At 42.9% G+C, this 25,584-nt stretch overlaps 1 protein-coding gene across 2 annotated transcripts in view; it reads left to right on the top strand.

Moving 5' to 3' along the window:
* Positions 1-6,091: 6,091 nt before the first annotated feature.
* Positions 6,092-25,584, top strand: part of CALCOCO1 (calcium binding and coiled-coil domain 1) — a 39,658-nt gene continuing 20,165 nt past the window's right edge. Inside the window, exons 1-3 of one of the 2 annotated variants that reach the window (XM_032209456.1) lie at positions 6,092-6,207; positions 9,694-9,736; positions 25,248-25,402. In XM_032209456.1, coding sequence (XP_032065347.1) covers positions 25,262-25,402 — 141 coding nt within the window. In that variant the 5' untranslated portion in view covers positions 6,092-6,207; positions 9,694-9,736; positions 25,248-25,261. The remainder of the gene's footprint in view (positions 6,208-9,693; positions 9,737-25,247; positions 25,403-25,584) is intronic. The other variant, XM_032209457.1, reaches the window with a different exon arrangement.

Below are 25,584 nucleotides of genomic sequence, written 5' to 3'. Positions count from 1 at the left end.
CCTTCCCCTCCCAACAGAAGTGGACAAGGTGGAACAGTAGCTTATCTATACACTAGTCGGAGGAAGTGGGTGGGTTCATTTAAATGCTATGGGCCTTTTTCTAACAGAATATATCAATCAATAGTGATGTTGGGTACAACTGTTATTTTTTAATACCCTGGCCAACAGGTGAGCAAGCTAATTAAAAGGTAACCCACTTGCCTGTGGCAGAAATCTCCAACAATTTGTCTGGAAATTGCTTTGGCAATTTGGCAGAAAAAGATGAGGCTTTTAATATCTAATCGGCCTCTCATATTCAGAGAACTTTATGATGGCACGAATAGGGAAGAGTTGAGCTTTCGTACAATGTTGTCCTCCTTTATATAAGCATTGTTTGCCTTTCCCAAAAATCTGTTACTGGGGGGGGGGGATGGAATACAATAGCTACCCATACATTCTGATTAAGCCATTTATATATTGTTCGTCTAGAACAGTAATCACAGAGAGAGGGGGGGGGGGAGGGAGGGAGGGAGAGGGAGAGGGAGGGAGAGAACAACAGGCACTCAGCAGCAGCATAGATGACAGCCATGAAGTAGAGGGCTTGGCCATGACTTCAGCCCTAGCATGAAAAAGGACTCTTGTAACTCAAAAATAATTTTAGATCTTTCTGTGTGCACTGTATCATCCCATAGATTTTTTCATTAATACACAAATCTGGGGACCTGGAAGGCTATTCCAAAACATTTATGTTCTTTCCTTTAAGTTCCAAAAGGTTGTTTTGGAAATCAGTTTTTTTTCACTGAGTGTGGAATTTTTAATTCCTAGTATAAATTGATGTTTATTTGAATCCATCCTTAATTCCCTCTGGACCACATTTCTTGTGCCACTGGCATCACATAAGCTCAAAGCAACAGTACCTATCCCTTTTTTTCTCCAAATGTATTTTATGTTTGTTTCGTTACTCCAAAGCACTTTATTCCAAAGTACTTGAGGCTTATCGGGGGTTTTTTTTTTTTGGTATATTTTAAACCATGATTCTTATGATGAGGTTGGAGATAAGATTTTCTATTGAGAACTCTCCCATCAAATCATTGTTCTATATGCAATGTGTACTGTGAATCTGTGGACAGCTGTTCAGCATCAGCTAAACTTTTCAGCAGGGCATTTATAACTACTGTGGTGTCTGTGCTGTAGAAGGGACCAGTCTGGGCACAGTACTGGCAGAGGCTTTTCTTGGTCTTCAAATGTTCTACAGTCAGTGAAGAAAAGTGCTAAAAGAGATTGAATATTTAAGCAACACAACAATCTGAAACATTATCTCCAAATTATGCCATATTGACAAGAAAGAGAAAGTTTTTGGAATAGCATTCATAATGAAGGCTTCTTTAAATCTTAAAATGTCACTTATATGGTTAAGTGCCATTCTCTCCAGCAACACCAAGATCTCAATCAACCATATTTTTTAGTAGGAACAGCAAATCAGGACTGTGGAATTGTTACCTGTGAAGGTTTAATAGATGGTTAAAGTCACAGGAGGCCTCTGCTGATTTCTGGAGGACCTCAATATGTTCCTCCTCTACTAAGTCTGCACCACTTCCCTTTTCTTTTGTTTCACTCATCTCTTTTCATGTTGAAATTGTAAAAATTAGGAAAGAGTTCCTAGTCACTCTGCCATGGACTTACCTCTGCAGCCATGTTCATCAAAATATACAGAAAAAGCATTTCTGAGTTTGCCCAGACAGACAGGGGAAAAAATGCTCTTCAGTTTAAAAGCAAATGAAAATGAAAATAAAAAAGAGGCACAAGAGAATTAAAACCACTGAGTATCTATAGGATAATCTGTAGGATATAGTAGGAATTAAAGATACAGTACATTAGGAAACCAGCAAGCCAGGGAAAGCATGATCTTGCCAAAATTTGACAAAACAGTGACATATTACATCCGTAAACTAGCAAAACAGTATTTGAGCACACCACTAATGAAGCGTGCTGCAAGTTTCCAAGTTCTAATTATTAAATTTTCATCCAACAAAATGAGCATTGAAAACCCACAGAGAGATTTCAGACACAGTTTAGATGGCTATTTATATGCACTGAAATACTAGTTTATCAGAGCTATGTAACAGAAACTAAGAATGCACAATAAAATATACACATGAGAATTTCAAATAAAATCACTTCAACCCGCATTGGTAAAATAATTTCTCATTCTGCCTTTCTTTGATCTCTCTCTACAGTGAGAACAATGCATAAACATGTGGACAGAAGAACCAGAGACTCTGTGGTCTGGAGTAATGAGTGGCTGAAGACAAAGGGTTAGGATTAGTTGTTAAAGGGTTGATGACAATCTGAGTTCCTCCCATCCTCTCTTCAAAATAATTTTATAATTCTAACACTTGGTTTAATTGATATTTAACATGTTTAAGGAAAAGATTTTTGGCAGAAAAGGACAAATTCTGTCCACTTTGAGCTGTAGCAGTCCAGTCATATTTGCAGCAATCTCTCACTCTGACTACTAGTGAACTTTTACACTCCTTCATCTCCATTTTAGTATAGCATTATTATTACTGATGTTGTTAAGATTTTACAGACTGCACAAGGCCAGAATAACTGTGGGCATCTTATGCTTAAAAATAGAATGCAATCAAAAGAACTATGTGTTTGGACAAACCACACATTATATAATATTGCAAACAATCAGCTGGGGCTCCACAAACATCCTACCCCAAGACCTAGGAGAACAGCCAAGTTTTAAAGACTTCTGGAACTAATCAGCATGGGGAAATTATGTTGATCTCGGGGCAATACCATTCCAGAGGACATGCACCACAACAGAGAAGGAATACTTCTTAAGTCCTGATACAGGCCACTGTTTAATTGACTAATATACAAAACTGGCACAACTATAAAGGGTTAGCTTTCACCATTAGACACTGCTGCTCTGCTCAGCCACATGATGCTGACTTCAAGGACCATATATGCTTCCATGTGTGAACAGCAACAGAATGCTCATTGAAGCATGCCAAATTGTTTCCAGGGCAAAGCATCAAATACTTTGCAATGCAGTATCCCCCCTCCCGCCCCCCAAAATAGCTTGTTGAACCACTCACATCAAAAAAACTCAATATTAGGACCAAAACAATTTGATTGATAGACACAAAGGGCTACTTTACTTATTCTTAGATTTTCAGGAGGCATGAAAAAAGAATTACACTAACCATTGTTGAAGTAGAGAAATTAAGGGTGGGGGGCTGTATTCCTCCTTCTCCCACCATTTCCCATATATTAAAATATCCTTTTGGACCATTGCAAGAATTGGAGATTGAGACATTTTTTTCAGAGGTTCTGCTTCTTCATGACTGGGTGATTCCAATTAGCACTGTTGGGGTTTCTACCCCAGGCCAAGCAGAAGATAAATTGCAAGTTTTGATCTGGTTGTTCAAACCTGAGACAGATTGGATGGGATTGGACAGGCTCAGAAAGAACCCCATCAAAATAGGGCTACTTTATTCAGAGACCCTCTAGTACAGGGGTGTCGTCATGTGACATATCAGGATTCCCCCCCCTTCGCTAAACTGGGTATGGGCGTGGCCAGCATGTGACGCATCCGGCTCATAGGCCGGGAGTTTGACAGCCCTGCTCTAGTACTAGGCTAACTCCATCTTTAGTTCAGGACTGAGTAACATTCTCATTGAAGGAGCATGCATGGATTCTGGATATCCCAGGCAGCTTCAGTTGGTTCACTTTTCCTGGACTAACAAATCTTGGCTACCAAGATTTATGACCTTGTACTTTCTTGATTAGATTATTGTAATTTACTTTACATGGACACAATGGAAACTACAGCTGGTAAACAGGATGGCTTCATCCATCAGTTGCTGACCGATGGAACCCAGTATAGCAAAGATACATATTTTATTTATTTCCCGTTCTTATCATTTTTACAAATAACTCAAGACAGCAAACATATCCAACACACATTCCTCCTCCTATTTTCCCCACAACAACAATCCAATGAGATGGGTTGGACTGAGAGAGAGTGACTGGCCCAAGGTCATTCAATCTTCTGCTCTCTAGCTAGTGCCTTAACCATTAGAACAGTGGTGAAATTCATTTTTTTTATTACCGGTTCTCTGGGCATGGTTTGGTAGGTGTGGCAGGGGAAGGATATTGCAAAATCCCCATTCCCTCCCCACTCCTGGGGCAAGCCAGAGATGGTATTTACCAGTTCTCCGTACTACTCAAAATTTCTGCTATCAGTTCTCCAGAACCTGTCAGAACCTGCTGAATTTCACCCCTGCATTAGACCAAATTGGCTCTCATTAGATCATCAGATATTGTAACTGTACTGGTTGCTGAGAGGTTTCTGGGACTAATTCAAAGTACTAGTTGTTTCCTATTGATGAAAAAAATGTCCTTCTGGGTTCAGCTCCAAGTGGGGAAAAAGACACTGAAGGCATGGAGGCTGCTTGGAAAGATGGTTTATTGTTGGACAGGACCACATGGCTTGAGCCCTGAACAGAAAAGGTGATCACATGCTTCAATGTTGGTAGAGAAGAAGTGAAGGGCTGAGGGAGGGGCTTGCTAGCCTTTTTATAACCTATTCAGTCCCACCTCTCTGTTTCCTGTTCCTGTGTAAGAAATGTATTCTGATTGGTTGTCAGACTCCCATAGGGCCATACAGGGGCAACTCTCTGGGCTGTGTTTTGAATCCAGGTTTAGTTGAGATGCCATGTGGTCAGTTGAGTAAAGGACCAATATTATCATGCCTTTATTCCCATCCCCCCTGGGGCTGCAGTGGAGAAGTCTTTATTATGTAAAAGGGACTAGCTTGGCCTTCTTAATGGCCCATTAACAGTGGGGATGGGCAGAAAGCTACAGGCAACTATTCTGTCTTTTAAAACATGTTTCTTTCTTTTCATATCCAGAGAAATATTCTGCCTTTTCAATATTTCCTAGGATATTTCATTTTTCTGGGAGAGGGCTGGATGATAACCACACTATAAAAGCCTTTATGATTCTAGTCCTCATTATCTTTAGGACTACTCCTCCAACTATAATCTGGCTGTGTAATATATGCAGGCAAAGATGATGTGTGCCACATTTCTACCACCAGGGGTAAGGGAAGGACTTGGCTTTTTCTAATACATTCCCTCTAGAATAGTCCCGTCCCCTCACCCCCAGGTTAAAATGTGCTGTTTTTCCTGAAAGCAGTGCAACAGAGTAGTATAGTACTTGGAAAGGAAAGATCTATAACAATGGCAGCATCTAATTGAGCTGCTGGGATGTCTTATTTGATGCTGTTTAATTATTGTCTGTTTTGTAGGTTCCTGGGTGATTTATTCCTGTACTATGTAGTATTAGGAGTTTTCAGCATATAAATATTTGTATAATTGAAATATTTAAAAGTCACAACACAGCTAGGGGCAGGCAGAGTGCTGTATTGTACACAAAAATCTATGCTGTCTTGTTATTAAATCTGCAGTTGGACTTTTACAACAATTAAGTAACAGAAAATAGAGATTTCCTCGATGTATTTGCTCTCTATTTATGTGTATGCATTTGAGATTGATTTCCTGACCTTGATGTTACGCACTTGAACATCTTTTTAATCTATTTATTGGCACAGTGCCCATGATTAATTTCTTATTTTTATCTTTGGATCATGATCATTGTATACGATGCCTCTACATATTCATTGCCCTGTGTGTATATTCAAATGTCCATGTGCATTTTATAGCCCTGTTGTTGTCATCTCTGAATTTTTATGTTGTAGTTTTAGACATATCCCAGAGGATTTTGTGGGGGAAATTGCTCATAGTACTTAGGAAAATAACCTCAGAAAATATTCTGAGACGAACTCTCAGAATCGTAGATTTACCACCTTGGCAACTTGAGCCCCCTTCTCAATAATTTATTTTCCTTCCCCCTGAACTGCTTCCTATCTCAAGCCCAGGTGCTCCCTGGAACTTGGAGTCTCACTGGCACTATTTCCCCTTCTCTCGCTGGGGCTTGGAACTACCAAACCCACAATCCCAGGCGTTCTCTCGGCCCTCCCTGGCAACTTGAATCTTACCTCTTCGCTCATCTTTAATTTACGAGCAGGGAAAGAGAACTACAACTCCCGGCAGCACTTAGAGCTTCACCGGCCTCCGCCTCTTCTCAGCTGGCTTGAAGGCTGTTATTGTTGTTACTAAAAGATTAGTGGACCAGCTGGTTGCTCTCTGGGTAAGAGACGTCTTCTGTACTGGGGGAAAGGGCTTTTTCTGTTTTCTCTCCTCCTTGCTTTATCTTTGTTAATTGCTCGGAAGCATCAGATTTGGGGTGCATTTGGGGAGGGGGACACCCCTCCCTTCCTCTCTCTTGAGTTCAGGAGTTTTTAATCAACTGTACTTCTTGTCGGGACAGAAATCAAAATCAAAAAGAAGGCTGTGGATGCACAGGTTTTCACTTCTCCCTGCATGAAAGGGGAGAGAAAACGTAACGAAAGGCTTCAGTGGGCCTTTAACTCTGAACTTGCAGCACAAAAAAGCAGGCAATTGGGAAAAGCACTGGTTGAAAAAGGGAATTCCTAACCTGATTTAAGCTTGAAAACTCTTTTAACCTCTGTTTCACATCGATCTGCCCGTTTCCTTTATACAGACAAGCACTGTTCGGTGTTGGGACACCCCAAATCTTTTCTTCCTGTTTTAACTGCTGGAGATATTCGCTGCCTGTGATTTATCGCTCCTTCCTACTAATCTAACTTCGGGATCCATTTTGACTCCAAGAGTCTGCCCCCTCCCCCCTCCCTCAGACCACAAACCCTCAACGTAACTGAGACCAAGCTTCGAGGTTCGAACGGTTTGGTGCTTATGTGGGAGAAGGCAGGACGTGATGAGACTTGTGGCTTCTTGCAAGCTACAGTCATTTTCTTTTGTTTGGCTGGAAGCTGCCCAGTCTTAAACCGTGTGACGCCAAGAGGACGGCGTCTTTGCAGAAGAAGAGTTACAGCTCTCTTCTCCCCCCCGAAAAAAAAACCAAGGAGGAGGCTAGGAATGAAGACCCGCCTCCATTCCCTAAAAGTCCATCAGAAACCGGGAAAGGAAGGGAGGGTCTTTGCGCAAACCTCGCATCAGGCCAGCGAGGCGAAACATCTTCCCACGCCTCCGTCGCCTCTTCCCATAAGAGGCTCCGCAATCGCTAGTTAGTTTTACTGGGCTCCTTCTCGGTCTCTGATTGGCGTTTTGTGTCGGAGAAGCCCCGCCCCGAGGTTCTAGTTGCTCCCGGGGAAAGGAATGTAGCAGCAGTGCCGGGAGCTGCCAGGCTTGGGTTTCGTGCCCACGTGGCTCGTCTGGGTCACGCGGGGGGAAGCTCGTTCCCTTGGCATGCGGTGGAGAGGAGAGAGAGACTAGCGCGGGCAAGCCCGGCTCCACCTGGTTTCATAACAGGCATCTCTTGTGAGGGAGGTTTGCCACGTCCAAGCAGCCCCCCCCCCCCCGTAGTATGGAGTATGGAAGTCCAAGAGGTCTTCAGAAGAACGCCCGAATAGAATAAAATAGAATACTTTATTGGCCACGTGTGATTGGACACACAAGGAATTTGTCTTTGGTGCATATGCTCTCAGTGAACATAAAAGATACATTTGAATTTAATTTAATTTATTATATTTCTATGCCGCCCTATTCCCAGAAGGGACTCAGAGCGGCTCACAAATCAAGTCAGGGGAGGGAGGGGATACAAATAGGGGAAAAAAAAAGACATGGACAAAAACAATAGCACAATTTAAAAACAATCAACAACCACACCATTCCAGCGGGGACAAGAACTCATCAGCCCCAGGCCTGTCGGAACAGCCAAGGTGGCGCAGTGGTTAAATGCAGCACTGCAGGCTACTGCTAGATCAGCAGGTCAGCGGTTCAAATCTCACCGGCTCAGGGTTGACTCAGCCTTCCATCCTTCCGAGGTGGGTAAAATGAGGACCCAGATTGTTGGGGGCAATATGCTGACTCTCTGTAAACCGCTTAGAGAGGCCTGAAAGGCCTATGAAGCGGTATATAAGTCTACTACTGCTATTTTAAGGGCTTTGTGGAAAGCCTGGGGGGTGGTGAGGGTTCGAATTTATTTATCTGAAAGGGAGGGATCTTAACCTTTAAGATTCCCCCACCACCCTCCCCCAGCTGAAGGTTAGATAGAAAAATATCTTCTCCCTTTGCTATATTCTTAGCCTATGTAAGATCATCCCCCTATTGTAAATATAAATTATCTGCAAGGACAGGAGGATTGGTCTTTTCAGCTGAATGCTGCAGCTGAGGAGGTGAAAAGGAACTCTCCTTTTGCTGTTGAAATAATACAAGAAGCTGAACATCTGCTTACATTGGTTGTCACAAGATGTCGTGATACCTAGTAACTTGAAAAGGCAATTCAATTCAGAGAAGGTAATCATATGAGTAATTAGGAAAAAACATCTTCAGGCGGAGTTTAATGTTAACATTCAAGAAAGACAGCATAACAGTGAAAACTGAGCCACCCAGAGTTGCATATGTGAGATGGGCAGCTGTACAATTTGAATAAATAAAAAGAATGGAATAATAGAACTAATGAAATGATCAGTGGCCCCAGGTCTCTGTATTGTCATTAAATGTCAAAAATGCCAAGATGAATAAAATATGAATGAAAAAGGATTTTTCACTATGCATCTTGACTTGAATAACGAGCTGTTTCTCAGGATGGGATTCTCAACAGAAAAGTCATTCTTGTTTCTTGATACCCAATAAATGTCCATAGGATGCTACAGAACCAATAGCACACGATGCGATCATCATAGCTATTAGGCAGAATTCTTTGGGAGAAAACACTCTGTTATCCTGATAGGACATACAAATACAAATAACTTTAATACTATTAGCTTTCAAAGCAAGCAGTGTTACGCAAAATCCAGAAAAGGAATAAGCTGCAAACCAAATAAATTAAAAACATGAGATGATAACGATAGCCAAATAACTCTCAATTTCTCTCTATCTTACAAAGCACCTTTGTTTTCACCATTTCCATACAATGCTTCGTTCATAGTGGGTTTTGTACTCTAAATCTCTCATCTCTCTCTTACCAGCTCTATCCAAATAATGGTTTTCTGGGCCTTCCTCTTCCCAACTCATTTTTCCTATATTAGTTTTTAACTTGATTCATACTCATTCTTTCTAGATAACCAAGCTACCACAATGTACTTCTTTCGTACTGGTCACTTATTTTTGTGTTTAGTCCACATTCATCACCTGTTTATCTTGACCACTTATCTTTTAGTCATGTTTTCCTATACTGTACATGCTTCTTCAGTAACTCATTCCCACAACTTTCAACTTTTGTGTTTCTACTCACATGCTCTTCTCCGGTGTTACTAAAACATTCCTAGGCCGCCATTTGTCTGTCAGCAATTTTCTGCAAATAAATTTGGTGTAGTTAGCAATGTAGCATCATCTGCATACAAGTCTGTCTATATATTTCACATCCTCAACTAACATACTTCTGATGTCATCACATGCATTATTTATACATTTTGTCCACAAATGCAATCAACTATTTTTGTCTTAAGCCATGCTCAACGTTGAATAAGTATTTCATATATTATTCTATATTATTAGATGTATGTTTTACTTTATAATTAAAGCCTATTTATTATATCATTCACTTTCTCTAAATCATCCATGGACATTCTCACATTTTTTTCTGTTTCAGACTCATACCACATATGCCTGGTTGATTTACAAGGAGTTTACTGGTGAGTAGTTTTGTAGTAAATTACAAAGGCATAGTGTGGCCAGTGCAAGTGCATGCAATGCTCCAGAAAATATAGGGAAGCATGACCTTGCTGATGGCAGCTCAGATTCCAGTGCATCTTGAGCCTAGGTTGTATATCAGAGTTTGACCTTCATCACCTGACTTATTTGGCACCTGTTCCTACTGAATTTTCTGCTGATTCAGCCTTAGGTAACTGATTGTCCTCTGATTTCTGAGACTGGCAGTCCAATGGCTCATACTTCTCTGCCCAAAACACATTCACACAATTCTGAATGACCTATCAAAGAGCCAAAAAAGTGGTCTATATGCCACCTGCAATGCATAAAGCTACACTGCTTTTACAATTTTTTCTCAATGACATTTCTCATATCTTTTCATTTAGAATTTTACTAAATTCCTTCCCAGGCACGCTTAACAACTAATCCCCTTTACTTCTTACAACCTTTCCCATTTATTTATAGGATTTACCGTATTTACTACTACAATCTGGTATGAACTATAAGTGAGTGATGAAAATAATAAAAAAAAAATCTGGCACAGAATACTGGCACTGATGACTACACACGTATCAGTTTATACATGTTTTCTGGAAGAGAAGGGTTTTTACAAGTGTCTAGAAAAGCATGAAATATCTCTAGTTACACTATGTACAGTTTCAGTTTTATCGTTTTTCAACACTCTCTCCATCTTATGATTTCTTTTTCTCCATTTTTTAAAACATAGATTGTATCTATATCACTTCAATTCTGCAACGTATTACCATTTTCACTTAAGTCTCTCAAATATCCCTTCCAGCATTTTCTCATTTCAGTTTCTTCCCAAATTAATTCTCAATCTCAGTCATTCAGTTGTAGGCCCCTTTGTTTAGCATTTTTAATCCATTTTCAAAAGACTATATTTTTAAATCAAAATTATTCTGCATTTCTTCTGACTCTTAACCGTGTCTAGCTTTCTTTGGACATATTCTGATTCTCTGCATATGCATTACACAGCATATTTCTTTCATCTTCATTTTTGCAGCAATCACTCTTTTGTGAGTGTTTTTTTCCAAAACGCAATGTCCTTTCTGTCATAATTTTACCAGGCACTCTTCATACTACTGTTAGCATAACTCCACCTGCTTCCATGATGCAGTACTCAGTAACATTTATTTTAAAGGACACTCCACATTCCTTACATCCATATTCTGTTAAATCTACTGGGAAATTGATCGGTCTTCTAATACTTTTTCATAATGGATGCTACATTCTCTTCCTCCTATATTTTTTCCACTCTTATTTCTTTCCCTTCTTTCATTTTCTTCCATATCTATTTTTCATCAAAACCTACTTTTAACTACCCAAAAAAATCCCTGTCCCGCATTCTGAATCCCTCCTCACTCTTATATCCTTCACTAATTTTCTCTCAATCCTTCATCATAAATGAATAATGCTTTAAGATTTATATTCATTCCAGACATGAAATCCTCTTAACTTTGCTACCCATTCAGAACCAGGAGTTCACGTGTGACGCTTCTGCACATGCGCAGAACCTTCTGCACATGCGCAGAGCATCCATGATGACATCTGGGCGGGTGGGCGGAGCCTCCCGCCACTACCACTACCGATTTGCCCGAACCAGGGCGAACCAGCAGAATATCACCTCTGATTCATTCCATGGATATATAAACACAGTTACGTTTAGCACTTGCATTTGAAACAACCTTATGTATTCAAAAGCAAATATGTTTAGTTCTTTTTATAAGCAGCCATTTATCAAGATCCCCATCTTCTCTGATTATCTTCTCTGAATGGCACCATCCTTGTTTCTGTAATTTGTTTCTTGTTCCAACCAAAACATTCACTTAATAGAATACTTTCCCCCTTCGTTACTTTCAATCTGAATATTGCACAAGTTTTCTTCAAATTCATCTTCGGCCCTTCCGTTATCATAATTCATTGGAGCTTACCATGCAATTATCAACAAACACTGAAGTTTTATTTGCATACGACACATCCTAAATAGCACTATTTCATACTTTCTGACATATGTTTTAGCTCTTTCATAATTAACCTACACTTTCACTTGCATTTATTCATCAGCTGTATTCCACAGACTATTTCCTTATTCAGATCTATTGCATCCTACCCCTTCCTTAAGTTTCACAGATGTACACCATATATTGTTCCTTCCCTTTTATCATTAATTCATGTTCCTTAACACATGAGGTATCACTTTACATTCCAAGTTGCACTTTTCCTTTCCTTTGACGATGGCCATCTACCCAACTTGTAGCTATGACTTCTACCACCATGGCTTTGTACAACTTCGTACAACTATGGCTTTGACATAATATTTTTTTATTATATTTGATATAATGTTTTTAGTAAATTTCACCTAAGATGTTAACTTCAATAATATTTCTGCCCCATGCAACATTCTCTGTTAACAGTAATGACAGTATGGTACCAGTTAGTTTTGACACATTGTGATTGTATCTCATAAACACAACTAACATTTTTTTCCACTTCAAACATGCCCAGACTATTAGTACAAGCTTGAATTAGTACTTTGCAAATCAATGTGGTGTTGTTCGCATTTCACCAACTAAGAGTGTACTGATCTACAAACAGGATGCATTTTCAAGTGCCTTATTTATTAAAATTATATAGATTTCCCAATTTTGAGGTCTCCTGATTTGCTAAAACTACAACTCCTACCACTTCTCTAACCAGCCTAACTTGAACTATTCTGAAACATGCAGGCCCAAAACATCTGGAGGCGTATAGTCTAACCACAAACACCAGATTTCTATTCTGAATGCTAGTTGCCAGGAATTACAGCTATCTTGCCACTACATGTTCTGGTTTTGACTTCTTTCAAGCACATTTCATGCTTCAGATGGGCTGAGATTATGTGGCTGGTTTCATCTTAATGCTCCAGAAATAATACAGAAAAAACTAAATAGAGTCAGGTCCACATAGTTGTAGCTGTAAAGACAGGAGAATTGCATTCTCCTACCCGAGAGGTTGGCAACCTTAAACAGCCATAAAGGTTGTAACTGGAAGCCCCCTGATCAATTCTGGAGCCGACCGGAAGTCCAGTTTCCCCACCATAGAGTCTCCTCCTAGCACAGCATCCTTTTTCCTCTACCTGTCCTAACCGAAAGCCCTATCAGTTATGGAGCCGACCAGTGACAGGGAGCTGCAACAGAGGGATAAAAGAGCTACATGCAGTTCCAGAGCCGACCCTTGTCCTACCGCTAGGCTATAAATTCATTCGGGGATGGAAGAAGAGGCAAGTGGGCTTTTTAGAGAGTTATCCTCACCCAGCAGCGGCTGAGAGACCCCACCTGTCTGGCTACCTCTCCTGCAATGGAATGGGAAGTTGCCTGAAGTTGAGCCGGCCATCTGGCGATGCAGGTCCATAGAAGAGCAAAAAGGAGGGGGTGTTTTCTGGAAAGAGGGGAGGGGGGGACAACAACCATTGCTCCTTCACTGCTCCTTCACTACTTCCCTCCCACTGTTCCTTCCCCTAGCCATGTTGGACTTCGTTATGCTGTTTGTTTTCATTTAGCTGCCACTCGAACTCTTCAAAGTCCAACACGGCTAGGGGAAGGAGCAGCGGGAGGGGCAGCTGGCCGTCCAGGCAGCAAATGCTGCCTTGCTCCCTTCAGTGCCCAAGCCGAACAGTCACTCTTGTCTTTTCCCCTGCCACTGCAGCTTTCCTTCTGGGGCAGCAGAGCTGCGCAGGAGGAACGCCGGAGAGAGAAAAGGAAGGCTTAAGAATCCTTGTGCGCAGGGCCGCCACCTCTTCTTTACCATCCCCCTCCCTCTGTCTAATTTGGAATGAGTCTGAAGTGGTTTGTGGGGGGTGGGGAGAAGCGAGGCCCCAAAATAGCAGCAGCAGCAGCAATAGCTGCAGACGGAAAGGCTGCTTGGGCGCACGGGGAGGCGGGAAGGTAGGCAGACACGACCGGCCGGCTCCTCCTCCTCCTGCCAGCCTCACTCTGGGCAGTGTCCAGTATGGCAAATTTTCAAGGGCTGAATTTGCAAACTACCGTATATACTAGAGTATAGGCCGACCCGAATATAAGCCGAGGCACCTAATTTTACCACAAAAAACTGGAAAAGTTATTGACTCGAGTATAAGCCTAGGGTGGGAAATGCAGCAGCTACCGGTAAATTTCAAAAATAAAAATAGATACCAATAATGTTTTTGAATATTTATTTCAAAGAAAAACAGTAAACTAGCGGTGTATTCAATGAAATACTTCACTCACCTCATGATGCTGATGTCCCGCTGTGATGATGATGTCCCGTGCAGCCGCAGGAGCAATGTCCCGCCTCCTATGACACACGGCACAGTGATTCCTATCATTGGATCACTGTACCAGAGGAGGTGGGACATCGCTATGTGGCTGCTTGCCATAACAAGGAGGAGGTGGGACATCGTTGCAGAGCGGCAGGAGGGGGAGGAAGGGGAATCGTAAGACAGCCCTGCATTACATTAGAACGTGAGGAGGGGGGATGGTGCGGTGCGCGCTGCGCGGCAAACTGACACAGAGGGAGGGGAAACTCACAGGGGCACTGGGCCATTCACGAGTGTCACCCAGCGGCATGGCCCCGCCCCTTTTTCTCCTCCATTTCGGGCAAATTTTTCACTGACTCGAGTATAAGCCGAGGCGGCTTTTTTCAGCCCAAAAAGTGGGCTGAAAAACTAGGCTTATACTCGAGTATATACAGTAAGGTGCATGGTGTGGTACTGTGCGTCTGGTGAGGACATGGTCGAGCTCGGCTCAAGCAGCTTTTGAGATTGCAAACCACTGCACCATTATTTGGGACACTGTTGGCTTCACTGGCCCTGTAGGGCAAGCCAGCTTGCGGTCCCCGAGAGGGGCAGGCTGCATGGGCAGGGTGGAGCATTTCTGTAAGGGTGGCATGCCAGCAGCAGGCTGGGCAGCTTGCTCCTCCGCAGTCCTGCCGGCTGGCATGGCTGGCTGGACGGACGCTGCCCGGAGTGCGAGGCTGCCAGGAGGAGGAGCTGCTGCCGCCTCTGCAAAAGCAGGCTATTTGTTCCGGCAAAGGTTGGTCCAAAACAAGGGGGGGAAGCATGCGCTATAGGTGTTTGCATGCACATGGAGAAAGATTCGTGGGGGGGTCTGTGCATGCACAGAGGCCGCACATTGCATTATGGGTGCTGGCACGCAGGAGTGTTGGTGTGCCATGCGCGCATACTTTCAGCACGCAACAAGAAAAAGGTTAGCCATCACTGTTCTAGTGAAATTAATTTGGGTTTTGTTGGAGACCACGGTTGGGCTAATGGGTGGATTAGTCCTGAAGGCTATAGTTTGATTTGGCTTTCCTGGCACTCCAATTAGCCAGATGTCTTCCCAGGTGCTCAGTCTGTGAGCTCATATGCTCTAGCCCTGTCTTTCCTGCCTCGGGCAGAGAGTTGACTTGATGGCCTAGAATCAGGGTGAGCAGAAGGTAGATTTGGCTCTGCTTGTAGATCTCTTAACTTGAAGTAAAGTACCAAAAATTTCCAATTCCTGATTGGGCAACATCAACAATAGAAATGGACTTCTGCTGGCATAAAACCAGGCTGCCGAAACAAAGAAAGTTGCACCAAAGTGGATTTTATGTAGGCAAAATTAATTCGAATGCAGCCGTGTTCTGGACCTGGCATGGTGCTGAGAAACATTTACTTTTGTGTATTTCAGGCCAATCCCTACTATCATTTTGAACATCTAGTCAGTGGATTTGGGAATCATGTAAAAAAAAAAAGAGTACATCCAATATGTCTGAAATCTTATTTTTCCAGCCACCTCCTTCATTCCTACTGATTTATAAAGCAAGCCAATTATATATTTCAAATGTACATGTCTTGCACACAAAGATGTGGGTGTGCGTGGGTGTTTCATCATTTTCGTGATGGAGCTAAGCTTTCTCCTTTTTTTGGAAAAAAAAATCCCACCAATATATCAACTCTGAAGTGCTCTGCTGTACCACAGGGAAGGAAATTGTCACATTAGGCCTGCTTGCTCCTAGATCTCCTGAGTTGAAGAATTGTCAAATGCAGTTATATTGTTGAGAAACCACGCTGCTTGCCATTACAGTTTCATGGCCAAACTTGTTAATACTTGCTGTGACCCTTTGCTTCTGTTGTAAATGGCAGAAACAAGCAGCTATTATCTAGGCCACATCCCATTGTGAGGGGCTGATCCCTTGCCTTGTTGATAGCAAATCTTTCTCATCTTGTCTTTGTAATATTATGGTGCTAAAATGCCAGGGCCGCCGCTTGGTTGCCTTCAAACAGATCTGCCCTTCATTATGAAGTTCCAACAAAAAGTTTCATTTCCACTAAACACTACATTAAAAAAAGCCTTGAAATTACATTGCAAGTGTACATTGAAAGGCATAGGGGGGAGGAAGTCTTTTTAAAGCACTTTGTAAGGTTATGAACTGCTTGGGATAAAGAGCAACGTCCTTTCTTGCTGTATGTTGGTCTCTTAAGAAAAGTTTTCACAGATTCTGGATGTTCTACAACGAAGAAAAGTTTGGGTGCCTCCCACTTCATTTTTGATCCCAGGTAACAAACTTGAAGGAAGATATTTCATGCAGCCTATGTTCTGGTCCAACCCAAGCTTAAATTTATTGCCTGATGCCTTTATTTATTCTCTTCCTAAATTAGTTCAGTGTATTTCATTCGCATTTCTGCAGGATTCTGCTTTTTCTTTTGATTTCTCTATGAAGGAAAGCCTTATGATTTTCCATAATTGCTTTAAGAGTTAGAGAGGATTCAGACCTTGTGCTCTGATTTCCCACCTGGCTCATGATAGCTGCAGGTCAGGGGTGGGTTTCAGCCGGTACGCATCGGTACAGGTGTACCGGTTGGTGAAATTTAGCATGCCTTCCCGTACCTGATCTTCCGGAGGCCCTGTACTGGAATGCTCCCTCCCCTGGCCTTCCCCCCCCTCGCTCCCGTGCTGCTACCATGTGAGGTGCAGGGGCGCAGCCAGGAAGGATCGCTAGGAGAATACCAACTGCAGCCGAGTTGGTGGGGTGGTGGGGAGATTGTGCAGGGCTGCACTGGAGGTGTTAGGAAGGCAGGGATCGAGGCTACACCCCTGTACTGGTGAATAAAAGAATATCCCACCATCCCAGAACTGTGCCATGAGGTAAGGGAAGCAGGTCTTAGGCGAGACCTTCCCTCCCCCTTCAGAGAGCCCATTTGGGGAGAGAGGAGGCAGCCTGGTTTGAATGCGGGCGGGCGGCAGTGCCTTCTTTGCTTGTTCGGGAGGGCTGAGAAAGAAAGGAGTGTGTGATAGCCGAGGGCGAAGGAACTCTCCTTCGCCCTTGGTGGCCGGGGTGCTTTATCACATGCCTCCTTTCTTTCTCCGCCTGCGAATGAGCGAAGGAGGTACTGGTCCCAAATCACCCGCTCGCCTGCATTTAAACCTTCCCGCCTCCTCTTGTCTCCCGGCATGGGCTCTCTGGAGGGGGAGGGAAAGTTCTTCCCAATACTGGCTTCTTTCCTTCCCTCCTGCAGCGTCAATCCGTAGGGGGAGGGCACGGACCGTTCAGCGGTAATGGAGAAATGGAGGCTTCTTTGCCAGCCTCCTAGCTGGCAAAACAGACATTTTCACAGCGGTTGCTGAAGCACAATCCCGGGCAGTCAGTTCCGGCTCTCCCTTCCCAAGCATGTCCCGTTGCTGCTGGAACTGCTTTTGCTGAATCTGACGTGGCGGTGATGGCAAGAAACGGCTGCCAGCGATGCTCTCAGCGATGGCCGCCACACCGGATTCAGCAAAAGTGGCTCCAGCAGCAATGGGCGCGAGAGAGAGGAGGTGCAAGAGAAAGCACCCCCGCCCCCAAGGGCAAAGGAAAGCTCCTTCGCCCTCAGTATCACACGCCTCCTTTCTTTCTCCACCTGCCCAAACAAGTGAAGGAGGCACTCACTGGCTACTAAACCGCCTGTTCACCCACATTCAAACCAGCACGCTTCCTCTCTCTCTCCCAGCATAGGCTCTCTGGAGGGGGAGGGATGGTTCTTTCCAAAGACTGGCTTCTTTCCTTCCCTTCTGTGGCTGGCAAAATAGACATTTTCACAGCAGCAGCTCCACAATCCCATGCAGTCAGTTCCGGCTCTCCCTTCCCCAAGCTTTCGGCATGGGCTCTCTGGAGGGAGAGGGAAAATCCCTCCCAAGACCTCACTTGTCCTGGCGGCACCCCAGCGATAGCATCTGAGCAAGGGAAGGAGGAATTCTGGGAATTGAAGTCCACAGGTCTTAAAGCTGTCAAGTTTGAATACCTCTGGGGGTTTTTTCTCAAGGGTTAGGGATGCAAGAGTCTTGTAACTTGACAGCTTTAAGACTTGCATGAACTTCTAACATGTATAAAGGCAAAGGTTCCCCTCACATATATGTGCTAGTCATTCCCGACTCTAGGGAGCGGTGTTCATCTCCGTTTTAAAGCTGAAGAGCCAGCACTCTCCAAAGATGTCTCCGTGGTCATGTGGCCAGCATGACTAAACGCCGAAGGCACGCGGAATGCTGTTACTTTCCCACCAAAGTGGTCCCTATTTTTCTATTTGCATTTTTTACATCCTTTCAAACTGCTAGGTTGGCAGAAGCTGAGACAAGTAACGTGAGCTCACTCCATTATGCAGCAGTAGGTATTCGAACTGCCGACCTTTCTGATTGACAAGCTCAGCATTTTAGCCACTGAGCCACCTTGTCCCTTCGAACATGCATACACAAACACACAATAAAGTGGAGGGGAGTAGATTGAAAAGTGGTAGCCCCTTAAGAGCAATTGCGTTTTGGAAAAAAAAATTAAAAATATTTTACATGTATAAACTGAGGTTATAGAAAAAAAGATAAAGAACTGTTGTGGCCCTTTGGATCTTATTATCAGATTGCAGCTTTTTTTATCATCCCTGCTCTTTGGTCATGCTGGCTGTGCCAGATAAGAATTGTAATCCTACATATCCGGAAGGCCCCAACTTAAATGGAGACTGTTTTAATCTGACTTATTTTTCACTCCTTCCTCCTCTGAAATAAAATCCCATAGCACAGCCTTTCCCAACCTAAGTGCTCCCCAAATTGGAGGACTTCTTTAGTTCCTCAAATTCATTATCCATGATGCTGAGCAACAAGTCCACACATTGGTTGTGTTTCCAGGCTGAGGAAAGCTGTCATAACAGCATCATTACCTTCTATTCTCAGTCTTAGTGAGTGAAAAATGGGCAGTGCTATGTACGATTTCGAGGAGGGAACCAGTTGCAGAATATAAAGAGCCCCACATTTAATCTGTATTTTTTTTGTTTTTGTTTTTTTATAATAAAATTTTATTTTATAACATATAAAAATTCCAATTTCAATTGAACAGTGTGTTGTCAGAGTACAAATCATTTTAGGAAATAAAGTGAAAAAATATTCATTGAAATAATAATAATAAAAACAAAGCTATGCATAGCCAATACTTGAAAAGTATTGAAAGCAAAGCTGACCAAAAGCTAACTTGGAACTGGTTAAATCAGGAGCACTGAAAAAAGAAACAGAAGGCTTTATTTTGGCAGCTCAAGAACAAGCCTTAGCCCCAAACCGCATGAAGGCAAAAATTCAACATGTTACCACCAACAGCAAATGTTGCCTCTGTAATGAGAAAGACGAGACAGTCGACCACTTGATCAGTGGGTGCAGCAAAATTTCACAAACCTGCAATGCCACGACCGCGTTGCTAAGATCATTCACTGGAAATTGTGCCAAAAGTTTGGATTAGAGTACAGCAAAAACCACTGGGAACATCAGGTTCAGAAGGTTTTAGAGAATGAGAAAGTCAAGATCTTGTGGGACTTCGGACTGACAGGCACTTGGCCCACAACACACCTGACATAACAATAGTTGAAAAGAAAAAAGTATGGCTGATCGACATTGCAATACCTGGAGATGCACGAATTGAAGATAAACAGCAAGAAAAAATCAAAAAGTACTGGGACTTGCAAATTGAAGTTGAGCGACTATGGAAAAAGAAATCGTGTGTTGTCCTGATTGTAATTGGAGCCCTTAGAGCAATACCTAAAGGGCTATCTTGCTATTTGGACATTTTAATTTTATCAGACTTGAACATTCTGATTCCACAAAAAGCAGCTTATATCCTCCGATGTTACCTTAACAGTTCCTAGGTCCTTGGTTAGGACTCGAGCTGTTGAGCTACCAACCAGCCCCAAAGGCTGTGAATCTCACCAAAGACTAACCATATATTAATAATAATTTTTAACCAAGTTAATATATCTTCTTTATATTACTGATCCTTCCATATATTTCCTTGTTTCTAACTCCTGTTTTTATCAGCTAGCCACTGATAAAATAAGTCCCAAGTCAAAAAATATTCCGTTTCTTTCTTTTCCTTAAAGTGTTAGCTTATCCATTTCTGCACATTCTAATATTTTTCTAATCACATCTTCATCTGTTGGGATCTCTTCACTTGTCCATTGTTGTGCAAATACTATTCTCCCTGCAGTCAATTCATGTAAAATCAGATTTAATCTGTATTTGTTATTGGCACCAATTAAGCAAGCTATAAGAAAGCACAAGCTCCATTGCATGAAGTTTTTTTTTCCTACCAGTCTCATTCTTGTACCAGCAATCTTTGTTCAGTGACTGCCTCATTTAGCAACTGTTCAAAGTTATGACGGCAATGAAAAAGTAACTTTGCGACCAATCCTCGCAAGGTCTATAAGCAAAGGAAAGCTGAAGTAAGACTGTAAGAACATTTATGATTTCACTTAGCAATCACTTTACTTAATGGCTGATTTGCCAGTCCCATTTGTAGCCCAAGTGAACTGCAGCAAAATAGTAAGAATTGGAAAGGCATTGATCATCCTAGTCTTTGTTTGTTCAGCGATAAAATACCCTTGCAGGGACAGGCAAGGAAGTGTTTTGAATACGAGTCCTGCACAAGAGAGATCCTTGGGAAAGAATAATATTACTAATAGATGAAGGATTAATAAACTTTGGATGTGGTTTCTCATCCTCTTTCCACGTGGTGGTATAATTGTAGGGAGGGAAACCTGCCATTGGTTTAGAGTTTCTTGCTTTTCCTCAGGCCATCTATAGATAGGATTAGGCCTCTATAAATTCTGTAAGGGACGCGGTGGTTCAATGGGTAAGACACTGAGCTTGTTGATCAGAAAGGTTGGCAGTTCAAATCCCTAGTGCTGCATAACAGAGTGAGCTCCTGTTATTTGTCCCAGCTTCTGCCAACTTAGCAGTTTGAAAGTATGTAAAAATGCAAGTAGAAAAATAGGAACCACCTTTGGTGGGAGAGTAACAGCATTGCGTGCGCTTTCGGCATTTTGTCATGCCGGCCACATGACCACAGAGACCTCTTCGGACAGCACTGGCTCTTCGGCTTTGAAATGGAGATGAGCAGCACCCCCTAGAGTCGGGAACGACTAGCACATTTGTGCAAGGAAAACCTTTACCTTATAGATTCTGTGGCTGTTTCCATACATAGCATGTAAGCAGCCCAGAGTCATTGACTGAGATGAGTAGCTATAGAAAATGATTAAAAAAATAAAATATAAATAAATAAATTCATGTTGCTCCAGGATCAGATCTGTATCTCAATAATGTTCCTACTTAACAGCCCAGTAATTCATTTCTGACTCAAATGTAGTGCAGCTCAAAACTTGCGAGTCCAATTTTATCCCACTGAAATGCAGGGAGGTTGCGGGGGGGGATGACACGGGATGTGTTTCCCCCCCCCACACACACACACACTGGGTCTTCCTGATGCTTGTTCTCTATTCAAATACTATCTTCGCGTCCATGGATCAGTGAAAGGGCGAGCGCAAGAATGCTGCTAGAGTGGCCCTTCTGTTTAATGAATTGCTACGATGTTTTTCTAAAGCACCAAATTGGTGAAATTGGAGGGGGGAGTGAAGGGGTGTTTGCTGCCGCCATTTTTTATGCTCTCCTCTTGGAGGAAGGGAGGGAGCACTAGTTGCTTATCTGGCTTCTCAATGTCTTGTGGCATTAAGAATGATTGCAATCTCAGTATGAAAGTGTCCCTCAGGGGTTAGGGAGAGAAAAGGATGACAGATCTATATTCAGACTTTTTATGCAAATAAGAAAAAGAAGGTTCCAGAGCTGTTCTCTTTCCATTTCATTCTCTTTCCGTCCCTTCTACATCCATCCTCTGAACCATTGGCTCTCCTGCTATTTTTCCCTGAACTCTGCAGCACTCCCTTTGCTGAAATTAAGCCATTGTTCTTATGGCTCTGAACTGCATTAGCTGACAATTTTTAAAACCTCCCCCCCCCCTCCTTTCTGCTGCTTCTTTCCATCATTAACTAGACTGTAAGTGCCTTGGGGACAAAGATTTTTCTTTTTTATGTACCTACTCTCTCTGTGTGTGTGTGTGTGTTTGTTTGTAGATTTTCACAGGTGTAAGTATGCTGGTCTTGTATTCTGGTCTTTTCCCATTGAGATTGTCTTGGCAACGTTTCGGCAAGGTCTCACTCGCCATCTTCAGGCTGGGTTTGGGGCTTAAAGCGTAGTCGGAGCTGCCGTCTTTCTATAAATCTTGGTGGGAGTGTGTGGAGTTCTGGCTTTGTTTCAGTAAGTGGAATGATTGGTTGTGTGATTGTATCATGACTGGTAGATTGGTGCTGGTTGGTGCTGGCTGTGTGTCCGTTGTTTTATGTTGTAACGGCCTGGGTGGTGGGTGAGGCTCGTTTGTTGACTAGGGCTGGTTTCCAGATGTCTGGCAGACGGGAGGCATCATCACGTATATTCATGTTGTGGGGGTGTTTCTCTATTTTGATGGCTTCCATAATTATTCTCTTGTTGAAGTGTTCAGTTTTGGAGATTAACCTGGTTCCTTCAAAATTAATTTCATGCCCTGTAGCTTTAAGGTGCTGGAAAAGGGAGGAGGTTTTTTTCTTTTTTTCTTACTGCGTTCTTGTGTTCTTTTTTTCTTACTGTGTTCTTGTGTTCTGCGATGTGTGCATTTATTCTCCTGTTCGTTTGTCCTATGTATGTTGCAGGGTAGATTTTGCATGGTATTTCGTAGACTCCTTGGTTTTCTAGTTGGGTTTTGTCTTTGGGGTTTCTTAAGAACCAAGGTGGCGCAGTGGTTAAATGCAGCACTGCAGGCTACTGCTAGATCAGCAGGTCAGCGGTTCAAATCTCACCAGCTCAGGGTTGACTCAGCCTTCCATCCTTCCGAGGTGGGTAAAATGAGGACCCAGATTGTTGGGGGCAATATGCTGACTCTCTGTAAACCACTTAGAGAGGCCTGAAAGGCCTATGAAGCGGTATATAAGTCTAAGTCTACTGCTATTGCTTAAGATGTTGGCTATTTTTTGGTCAGTGTTGAAGGCTGTCTTGATATTGTGTTTGTGGATAATTTTGCTGATTTTATCTGTGGTGCCTTTGATGTAAGGGAGGAGGACGATGCCATTGTCCTGTTCTGTGTCTCGGTTTTTGGGGGGAGTCTCCCTTTGGATTAGGTTGGTAATTGTTTTTCAATTAAACACCCCCACAACATGAATAAATGTGATGATAGCTCCCGCCTATCAGACATCTGGAAACCAGCCCTAATCAACAAACGAGCCCCACCCACCACCCAGGCTGTTACAACACGAAACAACGGACACACAGCCAGCACCAATCAGCACCAATCTACCAATCATGATACAACCACACAACCAATCATTCCACTTACTGAAACAAAGCCAGCACTACACACACACACACACACACACACGCACACACACACCAAGATTTATAGAAAGACAGCAGCTCTGGCCACACTTTAAGCCCAAAACCCAGCCTGAAGATAGCGAGTGAGACCTTGCTGAAACATTGCCAAGACAATCTCAATCTTACACGGGAAAAGACATACCATGTAAACTGACGGTGTGGTATAAATAAATCATTACAACAATCAATAATTAACCGAGGTATCCTGGTGATGGAAAAACAATCTGCAAAGATTAAGAAGGCCATCCTGGCTCAGTCCTTTTCCTATTGGCTTCCATCCATGTTCCATTGTACATACGCTGCCACTCCTAATGCTTATTCCTATTTCCTTTCCTGTAAAAAAAAAACCCTCTCCAAACTTTCTTTGTTGTTTCAGAAAAAGAACATATACTTTGGGACCAGAGTATGTGAATTAAACACATTCATGTGTGCAGTAAGCAGTTTCATGCAATTACATAATTTAATTTGTGTCTCCCATCTGTAAGCAATACTGGGCAAAAAAAATGCTTGCAAAGTTGAGGATAATGCCAGGGAAAATATTAAGATGAATGACAAGTGGGTAGATGTAGTAGACTCTTCTATATTTACTTTTAGAGCATGCACTCTCACACATACCCAACCTACCCTTACCTATGCCCAGCAGAATAGAATTCTCCAGGAATAATCAGAAATAATATGAATTTCAGCTTTTTCCTGATACATTTTTTTAAACCTATACATACTGTATAGATCAGTGCTGGTGAACCTTTTTTGGCTCGTGTGCCAAAAGTGGGAGGAGGGAAAGGGGGGTTGTGTGCAGGCATGCCACACATGTGCATGCTTCCCCCCTCTGTGCGCAAGACCAGTGCTACCCCCCTGCTTTTTTCACGCTTTTTTTGCCCTCCCCAGGCTCCAGAGGCTTCCTAGGAGCCTGAGGAGGGTGAAAATAGCCTCCCTGCCTCCCTGGAGGCCCTCCGGAGCTTCCCTGAAGCCTCCGGAGCACGAAAAACCAGCCCTACGGGCAAACCGGAAGTTCAGAAATGGACTTCTGGTTTGGCCATAGGGCTGTTTTTCGCCCTCCAGAGCCTTCAGGGAAGCCTCTGGAGGGCGAAAAATGGCCTCAAAAGAAGGCCGAAGTCAACTGACGGCAACGCCTCGCGTGCCCTAGCAAATGGTTCCATGTGCCACCCGTGGCATACGTGCCATAGGTTCGCCATCACAGGTGTAGATTATAACTACAGATGTCCTGTTCTCTTCCCTGATGAGGAGATTATAATTTCCTGTCCTAAGACAGATTCCTTTTTCCTATATTTCTGCTCCAGTTAGCAGTGGCTGTCTAGGATTTTCAGCAGGAAGAAAGGCTTTCCTCCATTCTGCTACTGAAGGTGGCAGTGCTTGAGTGGTGGCCTTTGTCAACACTGTTTTGCTGTGTAAAACTAGCCTTGCTCATATTTCAGGTCATGTCCTTAGACGCATTTGCAGGGAAGCCAGTAGAGCAAGTCTTTGGGGCAGAAAGGTAGGTCTCCCATCTTCAAAGAAAGAACAGAACTATTTAATTAATCAAAGCAGGGCTACCCTATGACATCATAAAGTAAGTTAAATAATATGCATTGCAAAAGACATCCCTTCTTCAACTAAGGGCAGAATGTAAAACAATTCAGCTGCACAACAAGATGGTTTGCCCATTAAGTGCCCCTCTGGCTGATTTAGCACCAAATCATATTTCTTGCATGATCAACTGCTTCCATTTACTTTACAGCCCAAGTGACTAAGATGGAAGAGGTGCAGTCCCACCCCAACGTAGTTTTCCTGAATGTGGCCTCAAGTTACATACCCCACGCCAAGGTGGAGTGCCACTACAATCTGCCACCTGGCATGAAGCCATCAACCAGAGATTGGATCGGGATCTTTAAGGTACTGCAAATGGGGACAAGTGGGATGATTATGTTTGAATGCGTAAGGTCACATTTCAGGAGTTTTGGAGAAATTATAATCAACTGTATATGAACACCACACATTTTGTTAGCTATTATTTTTACTATTTGCAGTTCTGACAGCACCCAGGAACTGTACAGTAAAAAGCTGAAGCCTCATTC

Source organism: Thamnophis elegans, chromosome 2, assembly GCF_009769535.1.
Source record: "Thamnophis elegans isolate rThaEle1 chromosome 2, rThaEle1.pri, whole genome shotgun sequence".
Taxonomy (NCBI): Eukaryota; Metazoa; Chordata; class Lepidosauria; order Squamata; family Colubridae; genus Thamnophis; species Thamnophis elegans.
Note: the sequence above shows the minus strand (reverse complement) of the source record. Positions and strands in the feature narration are given on the sequence as shown.